Source organism: Melozone crissalis, unplaced genomic scaffold, assembly GCF_028551555.1.
Source record: "Melozone crissalis strain CALT ecotype California unplaced genomic scaffold, PUWL_Pcris_2 ptg000007l_1, whole genome shotgun sequence".
Lineage (NCBI taxonomy): Eukaryota > Metazoa > Chordata > Aves > Passeriformes > Passerellidae > Melozone > Melozone crissalis.
Genome location: NW_026535785.1, coordinates 12,883,147 through 12,909,465, shown reverse-complemented (window position 1 = coordinate 12,909,465; position 26,319 = coordinate 12,883,147). Strand labels below are relative to the sequence as shown.

At 43.1% G+C, this 26,319-nt stretch overlaps 1 protein-coding gene across 6 annotated transcripts in view; it reads right to left on the bottom strand.

Moving 5' to 3' along the window:
- Nucleotides 1–26,319, bottom strand: part of ZNF423 (zinc finger protein 423) — a 281,707-nt gene that overhangs the window by 2,965 nt on the left and 252,423 nt on the right. For all 6 annotated transcript variants that reach the window (XM_054269386.1, XM_054269389.1, XM_054269388.1 and 3 more), the window contains 2 exons: nucleotides 20,305–20,436; nucleotides 18,600–18,715 (listed from right to left, as the gene is read on the bottom strand). In XM_054269386.1, coding sequence (XP_054125361.1) covers nucleotides 18,600–18,715; nucleotides 20,305–20,436 — 248 coding nt within the window. The remainder of the gene's footprint in view (nucleotides 1–18,599; nucleotides 18,716–20,304; nucleotides 20,437–26,319) is intronic.

Here is a 26,319-nt window from a genome sequence, read left to right as displayed (position 1 = left end):
TGGTATGTGGCTCTAAATCTGATAATGAAGCTTTTATTGGGAGCCCTCCCTCCTCAAACATCAGCTAATAACATGTTCTGAACATTCCCAAAACAAGAAATACACTGGGTTTGGGATCAGAATTTGTCAAAGGAACAAACAGATTGTACTCAAATACTGCAGCCATTTGGAGCTGGGTTAGGCAGGAGCTGAGAAATCAGCTGTGCCATAGGGCTAGGAGTTAAAAATTTACATTTTTCATATGCAAATCTTTATTTTGTCTTAGTATCTTGGGAATGTACCATTTATTCCCCAGGTATGCATTAATGACAATCAATATGCTGGCTAGTGCCTGGACCATGCAGTTAATAGATAGAGCCAGGTTTTACACAGGGCCTCACAAACAGGTCTGTAATGCTTATGGACACGAGAGCCTGTGTGCTCTGCATCCTTCCCCTGCCTTTCTGAGCACATCCTGCTCAAGCCACGGGCACAAATGCCAAATCCTGCACACCCAGGCACCAGCGAACACTGGGTGAAGGCTAAATAACCACCACTGTGTGTGTTTGAAAGTCCCATGAGAACCTCTCTGTATCCTCTGCAACCCATATAGGTTTCTCACATACTAAAATGTATTTCAAAACATGCCTTCCAAAAAACTTGTCTCCTATTACTAATAATTGTAATTTCTTATCTTCTTGCTTCTACTCCTTGTGCCCTGAGCATCTGCAGCTCATTAGAATTGTGCTTTGCAGATGTCAGAAAGCATCTCACCCATTCAGGGTTTATGTCTCTTCTCTCACATGTGTGTTTGCTATATTTGATCAATGGTTTTTCAAATACCTTTGTTAGCACTTTTTTGTGTGCCCAGACACAGAAAATTCTCCTGGCTGATCAGGCTTTTGGAGTAATTGAAAATCAAGTATTAAGAATGCCCTGTGCACAGGAACAGTTTTGACCCCAGTGGAGCACTGGGCTGTTCCAGGCAGCAGAAGGAAATCATAAAGACCAGAAGGAAGCAAGTGCTTGGAAACATGTGATACTACAGGAGTGCTGCTACCTAAGCAGCCTAAGGAAACTTCACCCACCTTTCCAGCAGGAGGGTGGGCTGGCTGAAAACAGCTCGGGTGTGATTTTTCAACTCCAGAAATTATAGTTAAAAATAAAAAAGCCTTAATGGTGGCTTCCAGAGGAAAACCGAGCAGCCACAAAAATGCAGGCCCTCCAGGAACACTCCTGTGTGTGTGCACATGCCTAGCAGCTCCAAGGCCATCCATACACGTGCCCGTCTGGGGCCAGCAGGAGGCACGACATCATTTGGAAGCTGAACAGGAAAAATGGTTCTTCCCAGCTCCTGTTAGACCCCCTGGTTTCTGCACAGCTCACAGCTGATACCCCACTGAATACATCATTCTGAGACATTATTGCAGCTGGAAAACTCTACAGCAGCACTAAGTCACCTGTCAAGATCAAGTAAGTCACAGCTTATTTATAGGATAAGGTTGGAAAATCCCTTCTTTTCTTAATAATCATGCAAAATGGATAGCAATTCCATTAGCTTTGTCAGTGGGAAAAATGCAACTACCCCAAGTCTCGGGGCTGTTTCAGTGTTTAAGTGGAATTTTCTACTGGCTGCACAATCCTCAAATGAACCATTTATGGAAGTGTCTGTGATCAAGGAACTGGCTGATGGGTTTTGCAGGAAATAAAAAGATTTCAAAGAATGGTTAATTATTGTCCATGTAGATATTGATTGTTCTCCAGATCTTCCCTGGAGACACCCCCTGCCTGCCCTCTGGATGCAGATCAAGCCATTTGTGCAGGACATCCACAATGAATATTTCTCTGGTTTTTTTACATGCATGAATATGAAAACACTGGCATGACAATCTCCATTTTCAGAGCTCTGTGTCAAGAAGGAAAGCATCAGGCTTGAAAGATGATCACTTACAACAGTTCAAAGAACTCTTACAAGCTATATAAAGATCGAGAGAAAAAACACACAAAAAGCAGCAATGATGGAGCGAAGCTCCAAGCCAGGCAGTCAAGCTGGGAATCTCCCACCCTGCAACGACACTCACTGCCAACAAGTCACAGGTGTACTACACAGGAGCAGGTGAAAAAAATAAAATGCAACTGTGAGGGGTGTGATAATGGTTTGGGGCCATAACACATCCAGTCTACAGTGCCATTGTGCATCTGTTATGGATTTATACATTTTCTCTCAGCCATTTACAAATACACTGTCTATGTACATGAGCACATACCCCTAAAAGACCATATGTTATAGAAAGGTTAAGAAATGGCCTAACAAGGCTGGTGATACCCCACCCCCTGGTAAAATTCATAAGCTTTCTGCAGTGTTACACAGAGACCGGGACTCTGATGAAAGGCTACAAAGCCTCTCTCCCCTTCCAAATGCCACTGAAATGAACAGAAACCATTCCTTAAATAATTTCAATAAGAATTATGGAGATAATAGATTCATGTGACAATTGGCCAACATGAAAATGAACTGGTAATTAGCCATTGGGTGATCATTAATCCCAATATTTTTTCCTCAGGGTGTGGGGGGTCCTCCAGACCCAGGTAAGAGCCCAGATAGTTTCTTTCTGCCTCTCCCCACCTCTGTTCAGGCTTCTATCACCCCTTCACTGTCGGATCCTAAGCCCAGAGATTGGGGTCACGGCTGGGAACCACTGGGTCTGTGTGTCTCCTCCTCCCCATTCTCTCTCCTTTTCCCTTTACTGAGCAGGGAAACAAGAGAAGTGATGCCTCCACTGACTGCCAACATGCACAGCTTGCCAGACAAAAACTAAACCTCAGATTCAGGCATTAACTTGAAGCAAAGGTTTGTCTCACATTTGAACATATATATAAAAAAAGACACAACAAAACTTCCAAATTGCTACAAACAGAAGCTAGAGTGTCTAAATATTTATGAAATACCATCTGCATCAATCTTTTTTCAGTGTTTTGCATCTTTTGAATTCAAACTGGTCCAAAAATAAATCTCTCAGCTGTTATTACTCATTACATATCCATAAGCATACACATGTATGTGCACAGGTACTATTTCCCTTTAACAGCAATCCATAAAGATAAAAATCTTTATGCCTTGACTTTATAAAAGGATTACTTTAGGCAGAGGACACAAGATGACCTGTGCTTTAACCATTGGAGATTATGCTCTCTACAGAAAGCTGTGAGCCTTAAATTGGTGCTGCTCTAATCCTAAACTGGAGAGGCATTCAAGGGATGCCATGACCCAGAAGAGCAAGAGGGGAAAAAAAAAAAATTAAAAAAAGTCACACTGAAGGAGGAGGGTGGGAAAGGAAAGAGAAAGTGGAAAAGAACGAAAGAAAGGAGAGCAAGCTTGCTTTACAGGGTAAAGTGTTTATTTTGAATTTTAATTTCTGGTTTCTACTTTCCCTTTGCTATCAGACTCTAAAGAAAAATCACCTTTGCACCCCCTTGCAGTTTGTATATGCTTATTTTTAGAACTGTTTGACAATTATCCAAGGGTCTAAGACTAACAGATGGCCTGTCTTAAAGCCTCATATGTTCACTAGTTTGCACTTCTGACAAACAGTAAATGTACTCAAGAGTGTGCCATAAACAGGGCTGAATGAATACTCAGAACACAATTTAGTTAATACACTTCATTAAAACTGATAGAGGTAACCAATGTTTCCCATAAAACCAGGTGTTAATTGCCCTTCCAGTTGTTTCAGGTAACTTATGCAGTGACATTTATATGTTTAGATCATAGTTTTTCAGGCAGCACAATATTACTTCTTTCCTTTCCCTTGGTATTTCACCCACTACATAAAATGCTTGTAACAAGTGACTCCAAGTTATCATGGTATGCAATAAAAAAAAAAATTGTCAGGCAAGACAGTTTCACATGTCCCTTCTTTATTTGAAGAGTCCCTTGAAATGGAGGCAGAGGCAAACGAAAGGTGGCACATCCTTTGTGAAAGGCACCGGCTGCCTGTGTTACAGCTGCCTTCATCTCTGAGCATCTGATAACTTGCCATTCGTCAGTCAGTCCCTGTGTCAGCACACTTTGAGATGGCACTTCAACAAATGCAGGTAGAAAGCTGTCCTTTACAAGTTATTGAACCAGGAAAAAAAAAAAATCATTTTGAGTGTCTAAGAAAATATGCCTGGAGGTTTGGTGTCTGCTGAAAAGCGAAGTTGCCCGTTTCCAATGGAAATAGCTGCCTCTGAGTTACTCTGATGCTTGCACATGATTACTCCAGGGGTAAATGCACCTTTCACTGGTGCTGGGACACACAAACACTCATCTGTGCCGGGACTGAGCCTCTCCTGGGGTTTCTGTACCCACTGGGGAGGATGAGCAGCTTCCCTCAGTGCCTGCTAACCTGAGGGACCCCTTCAGCCCCCCACAAACCTACCTGGCTCCTCTGGTGCTCAGGACCCAGCACCTCATCTGCTGTCTAAGGGAAGATTTGGAATTAATTTCATTTACAGTGGGGCAAAGCCGTTCCACACGTGACTGCCTGGATGCTGATGCCTTTTCCCAGTCACTCTTTTTCCTCCGCAGCTGCGGGTGTGGGTGTGCAGGGCTGGCCGAGCCCCGCGTCCCACCGGGCCTCAGAGTGCTCCTGACCACACTGCTTCTGCCCATTTCAACCCATTCTTGGATTTTGATAGGCGTTTCTCAGTTATTCTGGTTTGAAAAATTACCTTTCTATACAAATACCTTTCTTGGAGTTATTTTTCCCATGCCAGCTTCCTCATATCCACTAAGAATTATTAGACGATTTATGAATTCAATTTCTCTTCTAATTCAGATTGTTTAGTACTAATCAGACTTCGAAAACTCACCTAACATGCCTTCCCCTTTTCACTTGAGACTAATAATTTTGTATCATCAGTCTTCTAGATCTGCCATCTCTATTCTTCTCCAAAACTCAGAAGAAACCTAGTTGAGCCTAATGCAAGTGAACTCCAAGCATAGCCTAAGCCTGGCATAGCCTCTTGTATTCTATTAAATGCCTCACCAATATGTCTCTATGTTTCTTCCAAAAACACTGGGTAAAATACTGAAGCACAAAAGCAAACTGAAGCCTTTGGGAAAATCTCCTTACCATAGCACTTTGGAAATAAAAAGCACTGAGGAATACATTATTAAGAGATAACCAGAGTCTTCTGTTAGAGAAACTAGCTGTAAACACACCGTGATTCACTGAGGCACCCAATGAAAACAAGGAGCTAATAATACCTGTCCTGAGGGACCACACGCTCCTGAGAATTTCACTCAGAAATGCAAATTTATCAGCATCCTTGTAGTCTCCAGTATGCCATGCACAAGATCAAAAATAAGCCGAGGGAAGAACCTTACACTTCCTAAATATAAAGTGAGAGGGACAAATTACTGTTGTCAGAAGCGCATGAAACCATAATATTTTTAGGATACCTTCACTCCTTCCTCAGCCCCACTGTTACTCCCTGACTGGATTCCAGAGCCATTTCTGATCCCAAGAGCAGAAAATGGTTTGCAGGATTTTTTTGCTCTGCTGACAGTGGTGCTGCTTTAACCTGGGCTTGGTCAGCCCGTGTTTTCCTGGGAAGCTGGTCCCACAGTCACTGGAGCCACGGCCACCCCTGCTCCTCCACGATGTGCCACAAACCCAGCATGCCTGTGCCCAGCTTTGAAGTGACCCTCCAAAGCTGTCCTTGACAATGCAAACACCCACTTCCAGTCTGTTTTCAAACCTCAGCTTCAGTAACCAGAGAAAGCATCTCCTGCCCACAGGGACACTCCTTTGCCCCTGCTACACCAAAAACCCCAATGCACACCCCAGTGCTGACCTGTTTCCAATCTACTTACAGGTCCTACTCAGGGAAGCAATGTTTCAAAATAGTTTTCAAGAGGTAAACCATTTTACAGGAATCTTTCTTAGGTTTTCCTCTCAAAAGCATGAAATTGTTGATTTCTTAGAAACCAATCCAAATCTGCTCTCATTAATCCCTCCTTGATCTAAGGTAAATCAAATTGCATAAGCCAGTTAATTGTTCACTTCTGTGAGGGTTGGAATCATCATTGTGGAACATGGTGTGACTCTTCTAAACACAAAATGATTTCCTGATTGGGTCTTTATTATAGGACCAGGGGAAAAATACTTAGAGCAAAAGTGAAGCACTTTATATGACACCTTTAGAAGCTAGAATGCATAGGGCAAAGCTTCACTGAGGGACTGTTTACATGGGAATATAAATCAACAAAAGCCAGGAAATTGAGAGTTGAACCTAAAACTTGCTCTGCTGTTCTCTGGTATGGCAAGGGCCACTGAACATCTGAATACTTTTTGTTGTTTTTCCCCTCTGCACCAGCTAGGTATTCCTGGCATTAAGGACAGGTATATAACAGTTTCTGTCTTAACTGTGAATTTTAATGCAAATGAACAAGGGCAGGTCTCACATTCATAACTTAGGCAACATCCTCCACTGAATGATGGGGGCTGCAGCTGATCCAAGTTCCTTGGGCCAAATAAGCAAGTGTGGACAGCCAGACTTGACACAAGCAGCACCTGCCTGCAGTAGGACCACAGCCCTTCGACCACTAATTCCTTTAAGAAGCAGCAACTAAGTAAAATTCCCTCTAATGGAATACTGATCTGACAAATTGTATTGCCTTGTGTTATGGATACACTTTTCTTAGGGGCAGATAAATATTCCTGTCACATGGCACCCACACACTGCTGGTGCTGACAAAACAGCTGGTCAGTGACCTGTTGCCTTGGACATAATGGTTGTTATTGCTGGTTTCTAATTTCAAAAGGGGAATAAAAATCCTCCAATGCAAGTAGCTCTGCTATAAAATAGCAAGGCCATGGTTACAGAAGTGCTTTACATGCTGCCCCATTAGTGTAGATGCCACCGGCAGAGCAGAAATCTGCAGACAGACCTGTGCTTTGCCCACTGCCGCAAGGAATTAACCCTGGAGGAGCTAGGAGTGTGAAAGAGCCATGCCCAATTTGTTCTTGTAAGTAAAAGAGGGGACAAAACATCCCCAACATGAGCCTTTTCCTCGAAGACATCACAGGACAAACCAGGAAGGCAGCATTGCTATGGTATGTGTGCAAAACAACTGGGTTAAAAGGGATTTTCCAGCCATTGCTACTCCATTACAACAGCATCACTGGTCTCAGGAAAATCTGCTTTTTAAACAGCAAGATGCCACATCTTAAACAATCCTGATTTCATGCAAAGACTAAGAGCATGTGCCAGCCCCAAAGGAGGACACATTTTTCAGAAGTAAATATGTTTTAAACAACCTCACTGCTCCTTTTGGAGACACAATAATGTAACACACAGATGACAGATATGCCATACACAGCCAAACCTCAATGCCCATGGCAATTTATTCAGGTTTAACTGTGCAGCAGAAACAAATGAGGAGGCTGGGTGGTCAGGCAGGAGCTCTCCCCCAGGGCTGGCACAGTGTGGGCACTGCTTTGGCCATTCCTGCTTGGTGCAAAGCCAGGGCAATGGGGGTGTGGGGACAGGCTCTGCATGGAGGTGACCTCTGGGTGTCCATACTGCCTGCCCAGGATGTGGCACACAAGACACACAACACACTCTGCAGTGCATCAGCTCGAGCACAGCTGAGTGATAAGCTCAGGACTGCTGCTGCCAAATCTGGTCTGGCTCATGCAGAGCTGGGGTGACAGAGCCTCGCTGAACCCAAGCTGACCTTGCACAGAGCCACGAGCTGTCTCTACACTGATCCCATCAGCACATACCATCTCACTCTATCATCCAGATTTTTCCAACAAAGCCCCATCACCTCACTGAGGATAGACAGTTTAGTATCTCATAAGTTATTCCATTAACATGAAGGGAACATTGGTGATTACTGCCCAGGTCGGGTCATTGCACACATGCACCCAACCCTGCACCAAACACTCCCACCACTTCTCATTTTACATAAGCAGAACAGGCACAACATGAAAAGAAGCTGTATTCTGAATTGGTTTTTCCTTTCTCCTCTGGTCAAAGGGAGGTATAAAACTACTCTCAAAATACAACGTTAAAGCAGGGTATAAATAGGCAAACAACAGTATATGATTGAATGTACTTCTCTGGAAGGAACAACAGAAGAAGCAAACAGCAAGGCTGTTCCAGGCTTGTTTTCAGATCCCTGAGATGGGCTGGACTGAGAATACTGACAGCCTTCCTGACAGGAGCATGGAGGTACAGGCAGTGACAGCCCTATACACACAGCCAGGGGCAGAAAAGCCAGTAGACCACTGACTTTCTAACAATTCCTTATCCTTTTGCTGTTCTGGCCAATTTTTTTCCTGGCCACTCATCATGCTTGCTCCATGTATCTGACCTCACAGAAGAATGAGAACAGGTAAGGCAGGGAGGAATTAATAGGAGTTTCTCTTACAGTCTTCAAAATCCCCCTGGGAAAATTGGCCCTTGGGATGGGGTCACAGGGCAGGACCCTTATCCTCAGCCCTCTGCAGCAGCCAGGGCTGCTGCTCCTGCTGCCTTCCACTGGCTGAGGAGATAAACCCTAGGATTACACCCTAAATCTCTTACTCTGGAAATCAGGGGTACACACAAGGGCTTTTAAATTTCTTCACGAAATTATTTCTCAAATTCCTTCTAAGCAGTAAAAGTGACGGGGCCTCCACCAGCACCACAGCAGTAGGAAAGAGCAGTACAGTATCACTCCAGGATTTCCTGTCTGGAGTCTAAGTGGAGTCTAAGCTTCACATCTGAAATACAGCACACACACAACATTTGTATGACAGAGGAAACACAAGACGCTTGCCACACATTTATTATCTTCCTGGGGAAATGATATAGAGGACAAAAGAGACTATATTTACTCCCTCCCCAGCTGCTTTTACAATCTAATAATTTATTTCTCCTGGACATAAATTTCAGATTTAAACGAAATCCCTGAAACCTAAAGATGCCACATGGTAGAGGCTAGGGCAGTATTTCTTTCTGTTTTGGAGATGGAGTGCTTAATGCACTGCTCAGTTAACCAGAAGCCTTAAAATTTAGTGGGGCAGGGGTGGAAAGAGACAAGCAATTAGACTGTGGCAGACCCTAGATGCAAATACAGGTGACTGTGATTACTACCTTCATACACAGAGTTAAAAATATCTGGTTATTGAAAATTATTTTCTCAGTCCACAGGGGTTTATCTAGGTTTAGGCTGAGATGTTTATTTTTTCTGCAGCAGCTGTACTGGGGATTCTCTTACAACATTTTCCTTCCATAGAAGCTATATATCATTCATATTTCTGAAAGCTGAGGCGATTTCTATAATGTAAGAAATCTCTGCGATTAGAAACAAACTTATCTTTTTTCCAAAAAATAAAATTAATCTCCAAATCCTTCAAGGCAGCAACTAAGATAGCAGTGCTCTTAGGGCAAATGTAAAATTCCAGGGCATAAATTCATGTTAACTGCTACAAATATATCCATCTGTTCACAGACTAACTAGTGACTGAAACTGATGAGTCCATTGAAATGTAATTTTTGAGTCCACTAGCGTCTGTTCTCTTCTAGTAATAAAGTAAATGCTTTTCAATAACTCTGCTGCTTTTCAATGCCAATTTTCATTTAAGTAGGTTCAGGTTCTCTCTAAAAAAACCCCCTAAAATTAAAATAGCAAATGCCTTTTCTTTCCAAAGGTCAAACTCAGCTTTTAAAGAACATGCAACATTTCTGCAAGGCAGAGAGGACAAAACTCCAATCAGATAAATGGGCTGTGTAATGATTGAGAACCACGGCTGCCTCAGGTTTCTGAATGGGCTGTAGCATAGAATTTGGCACAGACTGATGTTGAAGCTTATATCTCTTTTACTGCAGACAAGAAATTCACTGAAATATATAAATAATGAATGTGGCTGGGGATCTCTGCTGGTACTACTGCTGGTTCTGCAAGATGCAGGAGCAGAAGCATACACTGCTCCATGTTTTTGTTATTAGGGAATCCTTGTTCTCCAACAATAAACACAGAATATTTTATCTGAAATGGCTTCTGCAGCACATCCAATATAAGTTTCAGCTCTCTAGAAGTGCCAGCAAATTGCAGAAAGATAAGTTACAAAGACGTACCTAATTTGCTGTGATGAATTGTGTGCATGCTTCAGTGATCAAAACTGCAGCTGAGACCTATTATATTTAATGATCTAGACATTTCTTGTGAAAACACTCAGGCATATACTGTTATGTCTGGACAAGCATCCCCACTTCAGTCTTTCCAAGCAAACGAAGAGACTGAACTTTTAAAAGGATGCTGTACAGCACCCTGATGAGCTCCTTAAAACTGAGGCTGATCAAGCTCCACTATTTTCTTTAAATAATGCTTATACTCTGCCCTTTCCAGTGCAGCATCCCTCTTGCTTTGAAAAACAGTCAGTTCCTCTGGATGCTAGCGACACTTACAGGAGGCAACGGAGCTAGTCTGTGCTCAGACCCCAAACTATGCTCCACAGCAGCCACTACAGCAGGGGAAAATCAAAGGGGCTGGATCAGACATCTCTTCCCACCAGCAAAGAAAATCTCTGACGAGACATTTCAGAGAGAAAACAAAAGGAAAAAAAAAATTATTTGTCTACATGTTACACAAGCGTTCTGTTTCTATTTTAAGGGCTCTGCCCTGCTTACAAAGGCATGTGCTACCCAGCGTGGCAGGGCCAGGCAGGGGTGGCCGCTTGTGCTGTCCCTGAGGACGCTGCTCCTGCACAGCCAGCTGTGCCATGGCCACGCTCACAGCCCCTGTGCTCACAGCTTATGGCCCCTGTGCTCCAGCCTCTCCACACAGCAGCAGGAAGCAGGGCTTCCTACCACCCTCCTGTGGGGACAGGGGTGTCACCTTGTGAACACGTGAAGGTCTTTGGAATAAAAGCACTGAGGTTTCCAGGCTTTATGTCTGGCTCCTCCAAAATTGTCCAGCATGGAACAGGGTATATTATTCAACCTTGCCTTTTCAAACTTACAAAACAGAAAAAAAAAAAAAAAAAACAAACAAAAACCCAAAAAAAAACCCCCCAAAAAAACCACCTCAGAAAATGTGCTGATAAACTGAATTCATTCATGGTTATAAGAACCACATAGATCTGCAGAGAAAATCCACAGAATTTTCTTGCTATACACATCCTGGAGCTCTCCCTCCCTGGTCAGTCTGAACCTCTTTCTATCATTCATTGTTCAACAAAACACAGCAAAACATAAACATGTGCTTTTGACTCTAGAAATAAGGATTTCAAAGTGCTGAAATTTTCATTCACCTGAGGAGCTGCTAAATACTATCACAGTGGTAATTAGTGATAGTGTGGTAAAGAATGAAGAAAAGGTATTTGTTAATTGTTGACATAACAAAATTAATTTTCCATCCCTAAACTTTTTCTCATCTCTCCTGTGAGCTCTGATGCAATGTTACTGACTGGCACTGCTGAAATGCCAACTTGCATTTCTCATCCTTAATTTCTCTCTAAATGTCATTAGTAATTGTTATTGCCAGACCAGAGAGTGCAATCTGGTCTTTCTGAAAGAAAATCCATTTCTCATTTCTTCTCCTGTGCTTCCTCCTTTTGGTCAGGATGGATGTTTAACACAGCCTGTGTGCTCTGCTGCCATGAGGAGGGGAATGCATTAATGGATCTGGAAGTACAACATTCCTGCTTTATTTATTTACATATAGTATGCCTGGATCCTTATGAATATCAAATTGTATATTCAGAAGGGTCTTCAAAGCACATCTTTCACAAACACTAACAAGTCTTAATTGAATAAAGCTAACAAGTAGGCGAAAGGAACACCCTTTAATGTGTGCATACAGACTTCTCTCTGGATGCTTCCATAATTTATCCTTTCTGGTGGGCAGCAATGCTGTCAAATATAAAAGCATATTATATGATTTTTCTCTCTTTTAGTCATATGGAAAACAAATTTCTTTTGTGAGATATGTAAACTAGTCTAGCTTTGTTCTGGATTAATGTATCACCCTCATTGCCTCAAAAAGTAAAAGTGTTTTCCGCCACTAAGAGGGGAGGTGAGCTTGTACACCTGTGTGCAAAGGAAAAGGAAAATCTGCCAGTGTAAAAGGCTGGCTCCTTGCATATCACTATGTATTGAGCCAGAGATGTGTACAGTTATGTGCAGCACCTACAAAATTTGGTCTCTGGTACTTAGAGGCAAATAGTACCTTGGCACATTGGGTCACTTTCAGGGAGGATTCTGTGTCACAACAGACCATTAACAGATCTCCCCATAATCACCACATCTTACACTTCCACATCTCCATTATCTTTTGTAAGGTATATAAAGGAATTAATTCAAAGCTAAGCTTTGAATTTCCCTACCCATTAACTAAAGGCATCTTATCTCAAAATAAATAGACATTTGAACATTTCCAGCCAGGAATTGTGCTTTCAATAAGCACAATTGATGCATATACATTGTCTCTTGGCGGCTTACACTCCTGCCCATCTGTTGGGATGGCATGGTGCCTGCGCAAAAGTTGGTTGGACCCTTGCCCTAGGGCATAGATGACAGGCAACGACGGGTTTAGCTGGGCAGCCTGAGCAGCAGCTCCAAGTGCCATCTCTGCTGGAGGAAGCCCCGTGTGTGTGCCAGCCCTGCCACATTGCAGCGACATGCCTCCTTACACTTGATCACACATGTTGACACTTGGGTGCGCTTAAGTGCATTAATGGCTAAAACGATGCCTTTCACCTGGCTCCCTGCTCTTTTTCTCCACTCTGCACGGCTGCTGGGTTTTCTGCACATGTTAATGTGAAGTTGTGCGCACTTTGCTAGCCAGGGCCAGCCACAGAATGGCCCTAACGTTTAAGAAGTGAAGGAGGGGTTTTTGTTATGGGCCATGCTGCTCCAGTGCCAGACATATCTTCATCTCAGGTGAGAGATCTTTGTGCCTCCCACTGAAGAGACCTCAGACAGGATAAAGATGCAGCAATATATTGATCAGAACCATCTGTCCAAATGAAAACGTTTCACCCTGGCACTACACCACACACAGGGCAATTCAAGCTTTCTGCACCCTCCTTTGTTGCAGCAGAGTGGCCGCACAAAGAGGCCACGTGGCCTGGATTCCATTACTGTCCCAGCAGCCCCAGCGAACACCCCCTGCCTGTGTGCAGGGGAAGAAGGAGCTGCCTGACAAACCACACAGGGGTGTGTGAGCATGAGCAGCCCCTGCTCTTACATTGACCTCTGTGGATGTCAGGCCCAGGAAACCTCTGGCATCCCCTGCACAGAGCCCCAGCTGCAGCTGCTGCACACCCAGCACCAGCCCCACATAGTCTGCAACGGACTTTCTTAGCTTTGGTCCTTACCAGAGCCTGTCCCTAACCCTAAAGTTTCAAACAGCCATAAATTCCTCCTCCTCCTCCTCTGAATTTTAACACACACATTGAAAACCAGAGACCTTATAGGTAAAAACTCTTCCCTACTGTGCAAACAGATCACAGATAAAACTTGTGGTTTTGCAGTCCATAAAGAATGTTCAGGCAGGCAGACTCAACATGATGGGTATGTGCCTACAGCACTTTTAATTTTTAATTATTGTTAGTTATAATTATCTGACTGCGTCTGAATGAAACCCAGCAATATGGCTGGAATAGATTTTGGTAGTCTTGTAATTTATTAGCTTTGTAACTACTAATAATTAAAATTTAACAATACTCCAAGCACCACAGCAACATTTTTTTAAGAAAGGCTAGCCAAATCTGCTAGGATAACTGACTAGTCATTTTCACAATTTTAAAGAAGGAATGACATTTAAAAATTTTAAAAATTAAAAAATAAAAGTACGAAAGGAGGAAAAAGAAAAAACTTAAAAAAAGGATGTTGCTTGCAGAAAATTAATTCCACATGTGATCTTGTGTGTGCTTTGTGTGAAATTTAAAAAGAGCTTGTGTTATGTTTTCAGTAAGAAGCTCTTGGTTTGCCATCTAAGCCACACTAAGTCCTGAAATACAGCAAAAGTTACATCAAGTGAAAGCACTGCCTTGAGATTGAGCCACATTTCAGGTCCCATTTGTCCTGCCATCCACACACTCTCAAGGAGAAACATTTTCTGCAACTTCCAAGATACCATGGAATTGCCTTTCTGTCACTGCCTGAATGGACACTGGGGTACGGAAGCACTGAGATTCTGCACTGCTGCAAGCACAAGGCTGGTTGAAAGAAAAATTTTACTTCTACTTAAGTAAGCATTCTTATACCCCCAGAAAGTAGCTTAAGTCCATTTTTCAAATAGGAGCTGGAGATATGGCTGGGTACAGACTCAAAATTGCTGAAGTCTTTCTTCAGTGCTCCAGTGGAGGTGAAGGGAGCCCTTGGACACAGCCCTGCAGGTGGGTGGATCACAGCCAAGCCAAGGGGCTCTGGTTCCCCTCTGTGCCTCAGGGACACTGCTGCACCCAGATGGCCCCAAGGACCACTGGCATGAGCAGCTGCACATGTGGGTCCCCACTGCCCCCTCCCAGGGAGGCCAGCACAGGCACAGAGCAGCTCCCGTGTGTCCCCCACTGGGTCACATCAGACCACAGGGCAGCTCGCTGTGCTGTCCCCTCACCTGGGCAGGTCACAGCCCTCTATGTCCTCACAGCCCTATGGTCTGATGTGGCACATCTAACATCAAGCTGATATTAAAAGCAGAGTTAAAAAGAGAAAACCTGCTTAGGGCTTGATCTGCTGTAATCAGCAGAAAGAATCCCAAGGACTTTGATGTGGACCAAATCAAGCCCCTGGAGGACATTCATGGTAAATCATTATTAATATAATGAGTGCAATTTCTGTGCAGCAGCTCATTCCTGTTTATGGATATATGAAAATTGCTAGCTTTTCACATGAAATAAAACGAGAGGGGAGACAGACCACAGTGCTAGCCAATGAGCCATAGTAGTTCCTTTTGATATGTGTACTTTTAAAAAACTGGGCATTTCAAATGACAGCACATTCCTCCAGTGAAGCTCTCTTAATTTAGTGGTTTGACATATCTCCAAATCTGAGCAGAAAAGAAAGCCCTTTATTCATATCAGGCAATAAAACACCTGAACACCTGTGCTAGGAACGACCTGGCAGGTACCCTGCTCCCTTGGTACCTGGATTATTTGCGCATTGTTTATTACATCCCTTGCCTTAGTTTTCATCAATTGTAATCATTAAGGAGGAAACAGTGTGATTAACAGTACACAAGCAAACAGCAGGAATTAATCCTTTAAATACAAATACTTCACCGGTTATGTGATGGCTCCTTGGAAAAGCAGTGTGGCAAAAGAGTGCACACAAAAATCCTTCTCAAGTTTTCTCTGAAAACCAACGCTCAGTCACAATTTGCTTAGTACAATTCTCGATGCAAACACCTGAGGAGGGATCTCTCCTTGCTGTGAATCACATCACAAATATAACTCTCAGCACCCACTGTGTGTCCCCATTTCTGACCCGTCTTTGGGGCAGGCAGGGTTCCCTGCTACATTTTAAACAGCAAAAATTAAAATTTCACTTGTCAAAGAGCAAGCTCATCTGCCATGTCCAAGTGCCCATGGCTCCAGCTGCCTCTGAGGAGCTGGGCCAGCAGCTCCCAGCACAGCTCCTGGAGATGGGGATCTGTCTGAAAGGGCTCCTTCTGCCCTACATGTGAGGAAACCCCAACCCTGCACCTCTACACTTGTTTCAGTGAGCATGTTTCAGTAGGGGGAATGAAATGCCATAGCCTTGGTGTTTTATGTATGAGCTATAAATTCACCCCTTTTCCAGGAGAATTTCATGATATTCATGGCTGTCAATTGTACAAAGTGAGGATGTGAAAAACACAGAGCTGCCAGCCTTTCCTCTTCTGCCCTAAGGGTGTGTGGGGTTATCACACATACTATTTCCTTTGTGTTTCATGCTTAACCTTCCCAGGTTTTCCTTCCTTACTTCCAGTGAGATAATGTAAGCACTTAAGTAGCATTTTGTTTTCTTTTCTTGTGGCAATATCATCAAAGTAACATCACTGACTCATTGCTCCAGATTCTCACCAAAATTCCCACCATTTATAAAGCATGTTCAGTTCCTTGGAGCGTTCCTAAGCCTTGGTTTTACAGCTCCATCAGATGGTGTAAACTTCAAAGCAAAAACCAATATTAAAATACAACTATTAGGGTCAGCAGCACAAAGAGGGTTTGAACACTTCCAGAGCATTAAGCTACCAAAGAAGTATCTGCACCAGCCACTAGAGGTATATTTACAGCAGCATTTACAGTTTTTCATCACATGGCACACACATTGTTTAAAAGAAATGTTCAAAAATCAGCAAGGCTAGTCCATGCCAGTCTGTAACATCTCTAAAAGTTACCTTTTCCCTTTGCTGCCTGTCATTTTCCCCACCTTCCTTGTTTTTCCTGCTTTTCTACAAGCACCCCACTCTGAATTTCTTCTTGAAATAGTTGAATGCTCAATCTTTTAAAGTGTATTTTCAGTGGTTTCACTTGAAAATACAAAGAAGGAAAACAGTGCGTAGGTTCAGGTTTTGATACCAGTTATTTCATGCCAGTAGGAAAGCAAGTTCAGAGCTGAACAGTCAAATCCATCAAGCAGAACCCCTTGATGGAGGCTGATTTGCCCACATAAGATAATTGCACAGTTAAAGACACAGAAAGGTTTATGCAGATTTAACCCCAAGTAGCAGCTGAACAACTGGTTCACTAAAATAATACTAAATCTTCCTTACTCAACAAAAATATAACCAACATTTGAGGAATTTAGAGCAGGCAGCTTACACACCAGAAACTAATGAGATAATCATGCCAAGGCAAACTGGTTCAAAAGTCTTACACATTTCTAACTGATTTATACACACATTTTGTGCCCGCCTTGGCTCCAATATTTGCATTAGTAAATTCCCTGGCATAAAGTAAACACACATTTCTGAGTCACTACTGAAATAAAGACTAAAACTGTGCAGGTAAGTATTGCATTTTCATGTAGCCAACATCATTAAAAATTGCTCATGTAATTATTATGCATTATTATAAGCAGAAAAATTTTGAGTGCAGAAAAATCCTGCATAAAAACTGAAAAATTACAATCCTAATTTATATGATTAAAGCTGACATTTGCAGCAATTGTGCAATGCACAAAACTTCAGAATTGAAACACTATGTAATTAAAATCTGTAATTGCAAAAAATAGGCTGCTTAGACTATAATTTAACCAGGTTCTCTTTATTTGATCATCTGATTCTAAAGGTTAATGCAGTGGCCTAGGAAGCCAGTGTTCCCATTTTAATTGTGCTGGCATTTTGACCAAACACCACTTTTAGGGAGATATGGGAGGAAAAAAAATCAAAGCTGTCTTTGCAAGCCACTGCTGCCTTCATAAAACGTTCATAGTGAGAACACACAAACCCAAAATCTGCTGACTTTATTAAAATATTAACAAGGTATAGTTAAAACTTTTGTACACTTATGCAAATCAGGTCGCTAGAACAAGGGAAAGGCGGGATCCCCTGGGAGAAAAAAAATATAAAATCAACAAAGTGAAAAGATCAGCCATCCTTCCACAGCATGACAGCACAACACAAGAGGCAGCAGCTTGGGAATTCAGCAAGATAAATAAAAACCCTCCAAAGTTTAAGTAAATCGTGGTTTATAAAGCTAATACATTTAAATGAGGCATATGGTACCATTCTATAAAAAGACTGCCTTTCCCAGGGGATGGGAGGGGTGGTGTCGTGGCCATGCTGCACAGGTGAGATGGGTGTGAGGAGGCAGCCAGGGTGGGCACCTGCCCATGAGCTCTGTGCCAGGGCAGGCTCTGGGCTCCACTGCCCAAGAGGAGCCCTGCACACACACATGGAGCAGCTTCAGTGTCTCTGTGGGTTCAGCACCAGGGCTATTGTGGGGTTTAACCCCCAGCCTCCCTGCTCCAAGGAGCCCTCTGGGGCCAGGGCTCCAAGCATGGCTGCAGCAGCATGCCCAGGTCAGGGCTCAGCCCCTGCAGAAGGATTTGTGCCCCTGGGAATGGGTGTGAGCACTGGCTCTGTGGAGGCTACAGCTGCTGTGGCTGCAGCCCCGGAGCTGCCAGGGACAGTGGTGTGGGAGGCCTGGGGTGCAGAGCCCAGCCTGGCAACGTGCTGCTGCCTGGGAGGAGCCTCTACCTGAGCATCATGTTGAGTTGCACCCACGCTGTCTCATACTCAGCAGGGAAAATTCCTTTACTTATGATTTAGCAGCAGGGAAGGGGATGGGGCAGCTACCATTTGCTTAGTCTTTGTATGTTAATCAGTCCCTAAATTATTAATGGAGAAAAAGAAATTATTTACAAGGTGTTTGACGTAGACATGTAAGGATGTAGCAACACTACTGTCAAGAGAAATACTCATAAATCATGATATCTGTCTTGTCTTATTTATTTATTTATTCCAGCTATGCTCAGAGACCTTTTTCTCCTCCAGGCACCCAAGGAGGCAGGAGGAGACTGAGAGACTGTTTAAGAGCAGAAGAGACCATACCAAGGTTAGGCACCTTTTCTAAATGCTGCACAAGGGTGACAATTGCACAGAGAAATCAACAGCTTTAGCTTTGTTTTTACTCCTGTTGTAAACATACCTGAAGCTCTGTTTGAAAGAAGAACTTCTGTGGGCACTGGGAACAGTCATAAATTTTGTCTTCCTGCCCGTGCACTGCAAAGATGTGCTGCTGCAGTTTGTTTGCCTGTACAAAAACTGAAACAACACAGTACTGTTAGTTGAGATTGCTTCATATAAGGCACCTCGTCTCAAACTGCACTTCAGAGTCTCTGCAACTATAAAAGGTCCAAGGATATCTGCCAGAGAACTGCTGATACACTTGGTTCAGCAGAATTTCCTTACAAGTAGTCAATTTAGAGTCTCCAGGCTGACAGTCAGCTTACTTCTAACAGACTTTACATCCTGTATGGATTTTTGATATTTCACATAAAGCTAACACTGTCCAGGTAACTGGAAGAACTCAGCTTCAGACCAAAGAGGGGACGTCACTGCTCCCATGGGGAGCCCTGGGCCCATGGCAGGTGCATCAGATGCATTTTTAATGCAGGACAACTGGGCCAGGAGAAGCATTGATGGCTGGTCTAGAAGATACGTGGCCCAGAACAGCATTTCTGGCAGAAATGTGAATCTGAAGGAGCAGGCTTGCCACAATTTTCAGATCTTTTAAATAGGTTGTCCATTCAGTATAAAAGAAAAATATTATTGTTCAACATCACAAATATCACAGCATCTGCATTATGATTCTGGATTGACAATTATTCTGATTTTACTGAGGGAAATTTTGAAGCAGAATATGTTGAATTACAGCTTTAGCTGGTAAAAAAGTATATCTATATCTGATTTAATTTTTGTGTCACTTTACATGAATGGTCATCTGTATGTGAAAATGGCTTCTTCATCAGAATTTAACAAATGCATCCAAAATTTTTTACAGCACATTTCAGAAAGGATATATTAACTCCAAGCTCACACAAAAAGCAGTTTCTGAAATGGTGTGTCAAACCCTAAAGAATGTGGGTTCACCTTATTCCCACCAAAATTAAAGGAATAGCAGGTGCTGCCATGCCCCTTTACTGACAACAGGCCCACAGTGACACCTACACCATCCTTATCTCTCAAACAGATTGGAAATGCAGATGTTAACTACTGTGTTGAAGAGAGTATAAAAGGCAGCCTTTAGCATGCACCCTGCAGATCCTGGAAAAGCAAGACTCACCCATGACCATTTGCACTGATGAGACAGCTTAAATGATCTACAGAGAAGGAATACCTAGCAGGCTCTCAGACAGGAGTTAGAAATGTACCACTGTAAGAAAACTGGATTTTAAAAAAACCTCTGAGAGAGCAGATGGCAAGACCATAGAGTTGTACAATTTGGTCTTATCAAACATTTACTCCCATTTACTCAGCACTATAAGCAGACCATGAACCACCTGGCCTTTAAAGAGTCCTTGCTCAGGTTTAGGGCTTGCAAGAGCAGGTCCATCCCTTGCAAGTCCTGCCCTTGCAAACACACAGCACCTGTGAGCCACAAGGCAAAATGTAAATGTTTGGAGATGTGGGGGCCATGCAGATCCCCTGCATGTGGCAGTGCTGCTCGGTGTCAGACGCCACAGAGCTGCTCGGCAGAGCGAGCCCCAGCTCAGACAGAGGATATCTGAACATTTCCAAGCACAGTATTTCTTTTTCCCAGGGAAAGGAATACAGTATTTTACAAATCCCCCGAGTGTCATTTCTGGATCTAGCCATGCACGCTGAGGCTTGTCTTGGCCTCCCTGTCTTACCTGTGAAACAAACAGGGCATTTGAATGTGCCTCCCATCCCCTCAAAGCTGTGCTCAATCAGGTGACACAGGAGCTTTGCCGGAGAGTCAAACATCTGGTTACACAGCTTGCACTCATGATTGATGCCTTCCTCTGCAAGGTTCAAATGATACAACTTGTTAGTGACACAGCAGATTAGCGTCGGGGAGGCAGCAGCAGCCGGTGGGGAAGGCCTGTGCTGGGCACAGGGCCCCCAGGAGCCCCAGGACCCCCAGCCCCAGAGCAGGCGGGGCTGCTGGAGCTCAGGGCTGCAGCCCCCACACCCCAGCTGTGCTGGGAGCTCCATCCAACACAGGGCTCCCAACAGCCCTGCCACAAAGGGACAGCAGCCCTGCCCTGGGTGCAGCAGATTAAAGAGTCAAAAAGCATTTAAAAGCACTTTAATAGTGTGGATTCAGCCACCAGCGCTGACAGAGGGCTGAAGTGATATCTTCACCTCAGAGTACACTGCAAACATACAGGAGAGCAAGGAAGTGTTGGAGAATAGCAGGAGCTGAGAGCAAAGTGTCAGTGTCAGTGTAAAATTTTTTTGTATATCTTGGCTTTTTACAAGGTGTAGAGAAACCACTGAAGGTATTTAAATGTAATTTGACAGCAGAATTTCCTTGTCACATATCTTCAGTATTGAATACACAGGGCCCATTTTAAATGTGTCTATATTCTAACTGAACTCCGTGAAATAGCAATAATTATTACCCTTGGTTCAAGCCTACCACTTTTGCAAGATAATATGCTTCTCTATTTACTGAAGTTTGTGGTTCTGGGTACAGTTGAGCTTTTTTTTTTTGAGGAACTGAAGTCATGTTAAAGCAATTTTCACACATAAAACTAAACAATGCTTTGGTTTTCTTAAGAGAAGGGAGGGAGGGAGTTGCAGAATTTTAGAAAACATAGCATGTGGTTTATAAAAACTACTTAAAGAAACTACCTAAAGGGTTTTAGTACTGTGCCTGGTTTCTGCAAATAACTCCCAAAAAATGGTTCTTTCCTTCACTGTGGCAGCCCATGAGCTTCTCCTGAAAACACATTTTAAAACCTAAATAAATTCTTTCTTTTGTTCTACACTCACCTTTATTTTTACATCCTCAAATATCAATGATTATTAATTTTTAGTTCCAAGATTGCTAAGAAATTACTACATTACCCCATTAACTAATCCTTGCCAAATACATTTGGCTCTTACAAATAATGTGAGCCCTCATGAGCACGGTCTTTACTTACAGTTGCTTCAAATTAGCTTTTTCTATCTTTAAAGGGGCTAAAGAGAAGGAAAGTATTGCTTGCTATGAAGCCTTTGGTACTATCAGGATCCCAAGGCCCCTCTACAAGGCTTGGACAGTGGGAGCTGCCTGTGCTGCCTCTGGAACCCTTGTGGCAGTGGGTGCCCACAGTGAGTGCTGCACCAGAGCTGCCGGGGGAATGGGGAGGCAGCGTGGGGACATGTAAACAGGTGAGTTGAGAAGGAGATAAAAAGAGAAAAGGCAAGAGCCAGGAACAGAAAGATGAAAGGGCTGGTAGCTCCGTGGCAGCAGCTCTATGGATTCCCTTGGGAGCCCCAAGCAGGGACTGGGATGTTTCTAGGACGCGCCGAGGTTTGCAATGCTCCGCTCGCGCAGCCTCCACGGGCGGGCACGCTGCCCTCTCCAGTGTGTACATTCCAAACCAGGCCCTCTCCCCTCACTGTGGCCTAAGGCTGGAGTCTCCCATCAGACCCTTGCCTGAAAAGTTCTGGCTTTGTGTGAATTTTGCAACCTGCTCCAGAGGGGAGAAGAGATGGGAAGGGACATGAGCCTCATGCTGAGCATGCCCAGCCACACTGCTGTGTACAGCAACCAAATGCTGCAATAAACCCGCAGAGGACAAAGCAGGAACTGGGGGGAATGGAACAAATGCCTTCTACGAATAAATCAGAGAAATCATGTTTGACATTAATTTTCTACCCTCTACATACTGGGTGTTTGGAAAACAGTGATTCATGTACAGCCTATGGTCCTGTGTGAGCACATGTGTTCATAAATACAGATAGACACATACTGATGACTAGACTGCTGCTCCTTTTCCAGCCTAAATATCTATAATTTGAGTAAAACTAAAAAAAAAAAAAGAAAAGAAAAACAAACAATGCTCAGCATTTCAGTTAAAGAATATTCTTACAAGCTTAGTATGTTTAATTAGGTAACAGAGATTGTGTATTTTCTTGGCTGATCCCTGCAGTATTTTAAATAGTTAAACCCATAACAAACAAACTAAAACTAGAATGAAAAATAATAAAACATAATGGGTTCCTGCAGATCTGGAAATTTATCCCACTCGAGGCAAGACCTTTTGATTTGCAAATCCACTTCTGAATTATAAGGCCTTCTCCTCACCGGTGGGGGTTTTTATTCCACTCCCACAGGAGTCCATTATGTATTTCTTGTGTCTATAAAACCATCCAGAAAGAAAAAAAGAGGGAAAAAGTACCATGGTTAGCATGACAAACGTTTCTCTTTTCATGCATGTGTATTCAAAATATGAAAATGCCCAAAGATATAGATAGAATTGCTGCTATAATCACTCTCTCCTCTATGGCATTTTACAGCATATTATTTTACACAGAAACACAGCACATGTACAGGGACACTCAGTCACCTTTGGAGAATAACTTCCTTGAATTATATAAGATCATCTAGGTACCTGCAAGGAGGCTTTTTGACAATGTGGTGTGACAGTCAAATGTGTGGTGCTGGGCAACAGCAAACATATCATCATTTCCCTCATTCTTATTCGCCTTTTTTGTTCTAGCATGACAAGCATCTATGAGAGACCTACATAACTCAAGTGAATTATGCATCCCCTCTCATTTGTAAAATAAAATGCAGATTTTTACAGTTTGTTATGCCAGATCTTCTCCCATTTCTTCATAAGCATATCTATGGAGGGATCAGATGATTACAGGACTAAACAAGCAATGCACAGCAAACAAGAATCTTGTGTTTCTTGCCTTTTTTTCCTGAGCTCAAAATAATAAGCATTAATTTTACACTTCATTTCTCAAAAAAATAATAGGATGTGCTCTTGTTTAAAACAAGCAGGCCTGCTGGATTCTGTCAGGCTGAAACTATGTCAGGCCAAAAGAGGAACAGAGCGCTTTGTGTAAAAGTATCATGGGGAGATGATAGTATCCTGTAATGTTTTCAGTACCTACTTTTGTCTCCAAAAGCATTTGATCCCTGGCAGACACATACTTATTTCCATACTGGTCTTGAGGGAAGCCAGTAGGAATGAGAGCTGATTATCTGAATCCTGAAGGTGAAACCTGGGTGGTGCCCGCTGATGTCAAAGGCAGGCGTTTGTATAAATTTGGAGGTACATAATTTACTGCCTGTTAGTGAGGATTAGTGGGCTGCCAGACCCAGCTGAACCGTGGTGGCAGAGCACGTCACTCATTGTTCCCAAGGCCGGGTGCCTTTGCAGGATAGTTTTAAATATGTTGATAGGGTGTTTAGTAGCACTTACTATGCCATCCTGCCCATTTTAGAGTGGGAATATGCTTCTCCATGAAGCTATTTCTGCTGCAGCAATGTGCATTTAATACATATTACAATGAGTCTCTAAGCCTCTAAGAGAACCGACACCAGCAGCCTCCTGGCGAGGATGCAGTATAATTAATAATGCTGTATTAAACCCATTTACTGTATCAGCTGCATTTCTAATTATAACTATATTAATGGCAATGTGGAAGTACATGTTAACACTGTCGTGTACTGACACGTTATACCAACAAGTAGATTTGAACACCAAATATCAAGATGGCATTGTCTTTACTATTAGTTAAAACTTCTCTCTTCTACTCGATTTAATAAAGCAAAAATTTTCCCCTACAGAATAACTGCAATAGTCCTAATTTGAGAGATCACGTAAGATAATCTGATGCTCCTTGCTGACAACAACATACATCCCACACTATATCTTTCCAGACCAGTATATTTCTACTCTACTGCAGCAAATTAAGCCAATAAAAGGGAATTTCTTCCCTGTACTCAGATGTTCACATCCATGAGTTAACCATGCTTTTAATGAACTTTGAAATACTGTGATTCAGTGTAACAAAGCATTAATATACTGTATTCACAGAGAACCTTCTTCTGTCCATTAGATCATAAATTTGGTAGAATTTAATGGGCCGTGTGCTCTAATTATGGTAGAAATAAATAGGAATTGGAATGAACACAGGGAAATAAAATGAAAACTGCATGGAACTATTCTGTTTATGCAATTCATTTCCCAGTAAATAAAAAATCAAAGGGAAAAATTTATAATGTAAGAAAAGGAGCTTGCCCAGCAATTTTTTCCATGTGGCTGTGAAGGAGCAAGGGGCTGGAACCAGGGTAGGGCAGCAGTGATGGACACCCCACTCAAACACAAAGCCTGCAGAGAACCACTTTGATCCCTCATCTGCTTTGCACCGCTCCACCACTGGTTTTCATTAAAAACAATCCAAGGATGGAAGTAAAACCAAGGTCTGAAAACACACTGCAACTGCTGCAAGGGGACGGCAAATTTGCAGATGGTCACACTGGACAAAAACAATGTCTGCTGTATGGTCAACACTTCCTCCTCGCCATTGCTGCCTAAACCCATGACCTGTGACACAAACCTTTGGGCCACCCTGGTGCACTGCATTTGTGTAATTGCTCCTGGGGGCTCAGCTGGGCCCTTTCCTTGCTGGGGCAGCATGGGGCCAAGGCCGGGGCAGCATGGGGCCATGGAGAGCCTGCACGCCCTTTGCTGGGGCCAAGGAGAGCCCGTGCTCCAGCTGGCACTGCCAGCGGCACCGGGCGCTCTGCAGCACGGCCATCAGGCAGCCTGGGCGGGGAAAGGCAGCGGATTGATGGCGTGGCAACAGAAATGTCACCTGGGGAGCTGGGTGCCGTCCTCCCAGGGATGCTGGAGGTCAGTTACTATGGCAACACCGAATGAGCTCAACCTTGTAACTGACCCTTATCTTTTTTTGATCTGTGGCCCCCTTGGGACCTTGGCTGGAAATCAACTGGAAAATAATCTGGTCACATATCAGAAAGAAAACTATTTATACTTATTTATTTATCCAGGTAGAGCTCGTATCTCCCTTTGACGACTCTGCCAGACTAAAGACACCCATCACGTTCCCTCAGCGGTTTCAGTGGCTGTGAGGAAACACCCGGCTCTGCTGTGAGAAACCATGCCAAACCCCCCTGCCACTGCACAACACACACACACAATGCCATGGATATCTGTGCTCATGACTCCACTGATAGATTGCCAAAATCTTTCCTTGCTCTCAGCCCCTGACTTGCCTGTGTGGATAAACACACACCTACATCTCTTCTTGGATGGTTTAATATTTTATGTTGGTATCCACTAATCATATTCTTTTGTGCTTTATCTCTCTGCTGAAATATGATTCTGCTTTGAAATATATTTATATGATCTAGAATGGCACAACACTGATGTCTTTTATGAGCTGAAGATTGTTTAATAAAATCTTGCATTTCTGCTTCATCCTTATGACAATTTTACTATTATAAGTTTTCAAGGGATATGAGAGCTGTCCACTGTGGTTAGAAACATCACTTTAATGAAAAATGATAACATGGGGGCTCGGATTTTTCTAGAAACTATATAAGGAATACCAGCAAAAATACAGCGTTCCCAACATGCACTCATATGTAATTTGCTGGTTTTCCCTATATTTGCCTATAGATAAGAGTCATTAAAATCAGGTCTGTTTATCATAGTTTTCCGAAGGATGGGCAGCCCAGACGAGGGTTTATCAGCACAAAAGGCAATTGCTCTTCTTCAGGTGGGGAGACTCTCTGGGGAAATGGGATTCAGGAAATCAGGGACTATATTAGAGGACAGAAGCTACAGGATTTGCTGTTGCTAGATGAAGTTCCTATAGATTCCTGGTAACAAACTCCAGGGTTACTTGTGATGCACTTCTTCAGGCTCAAA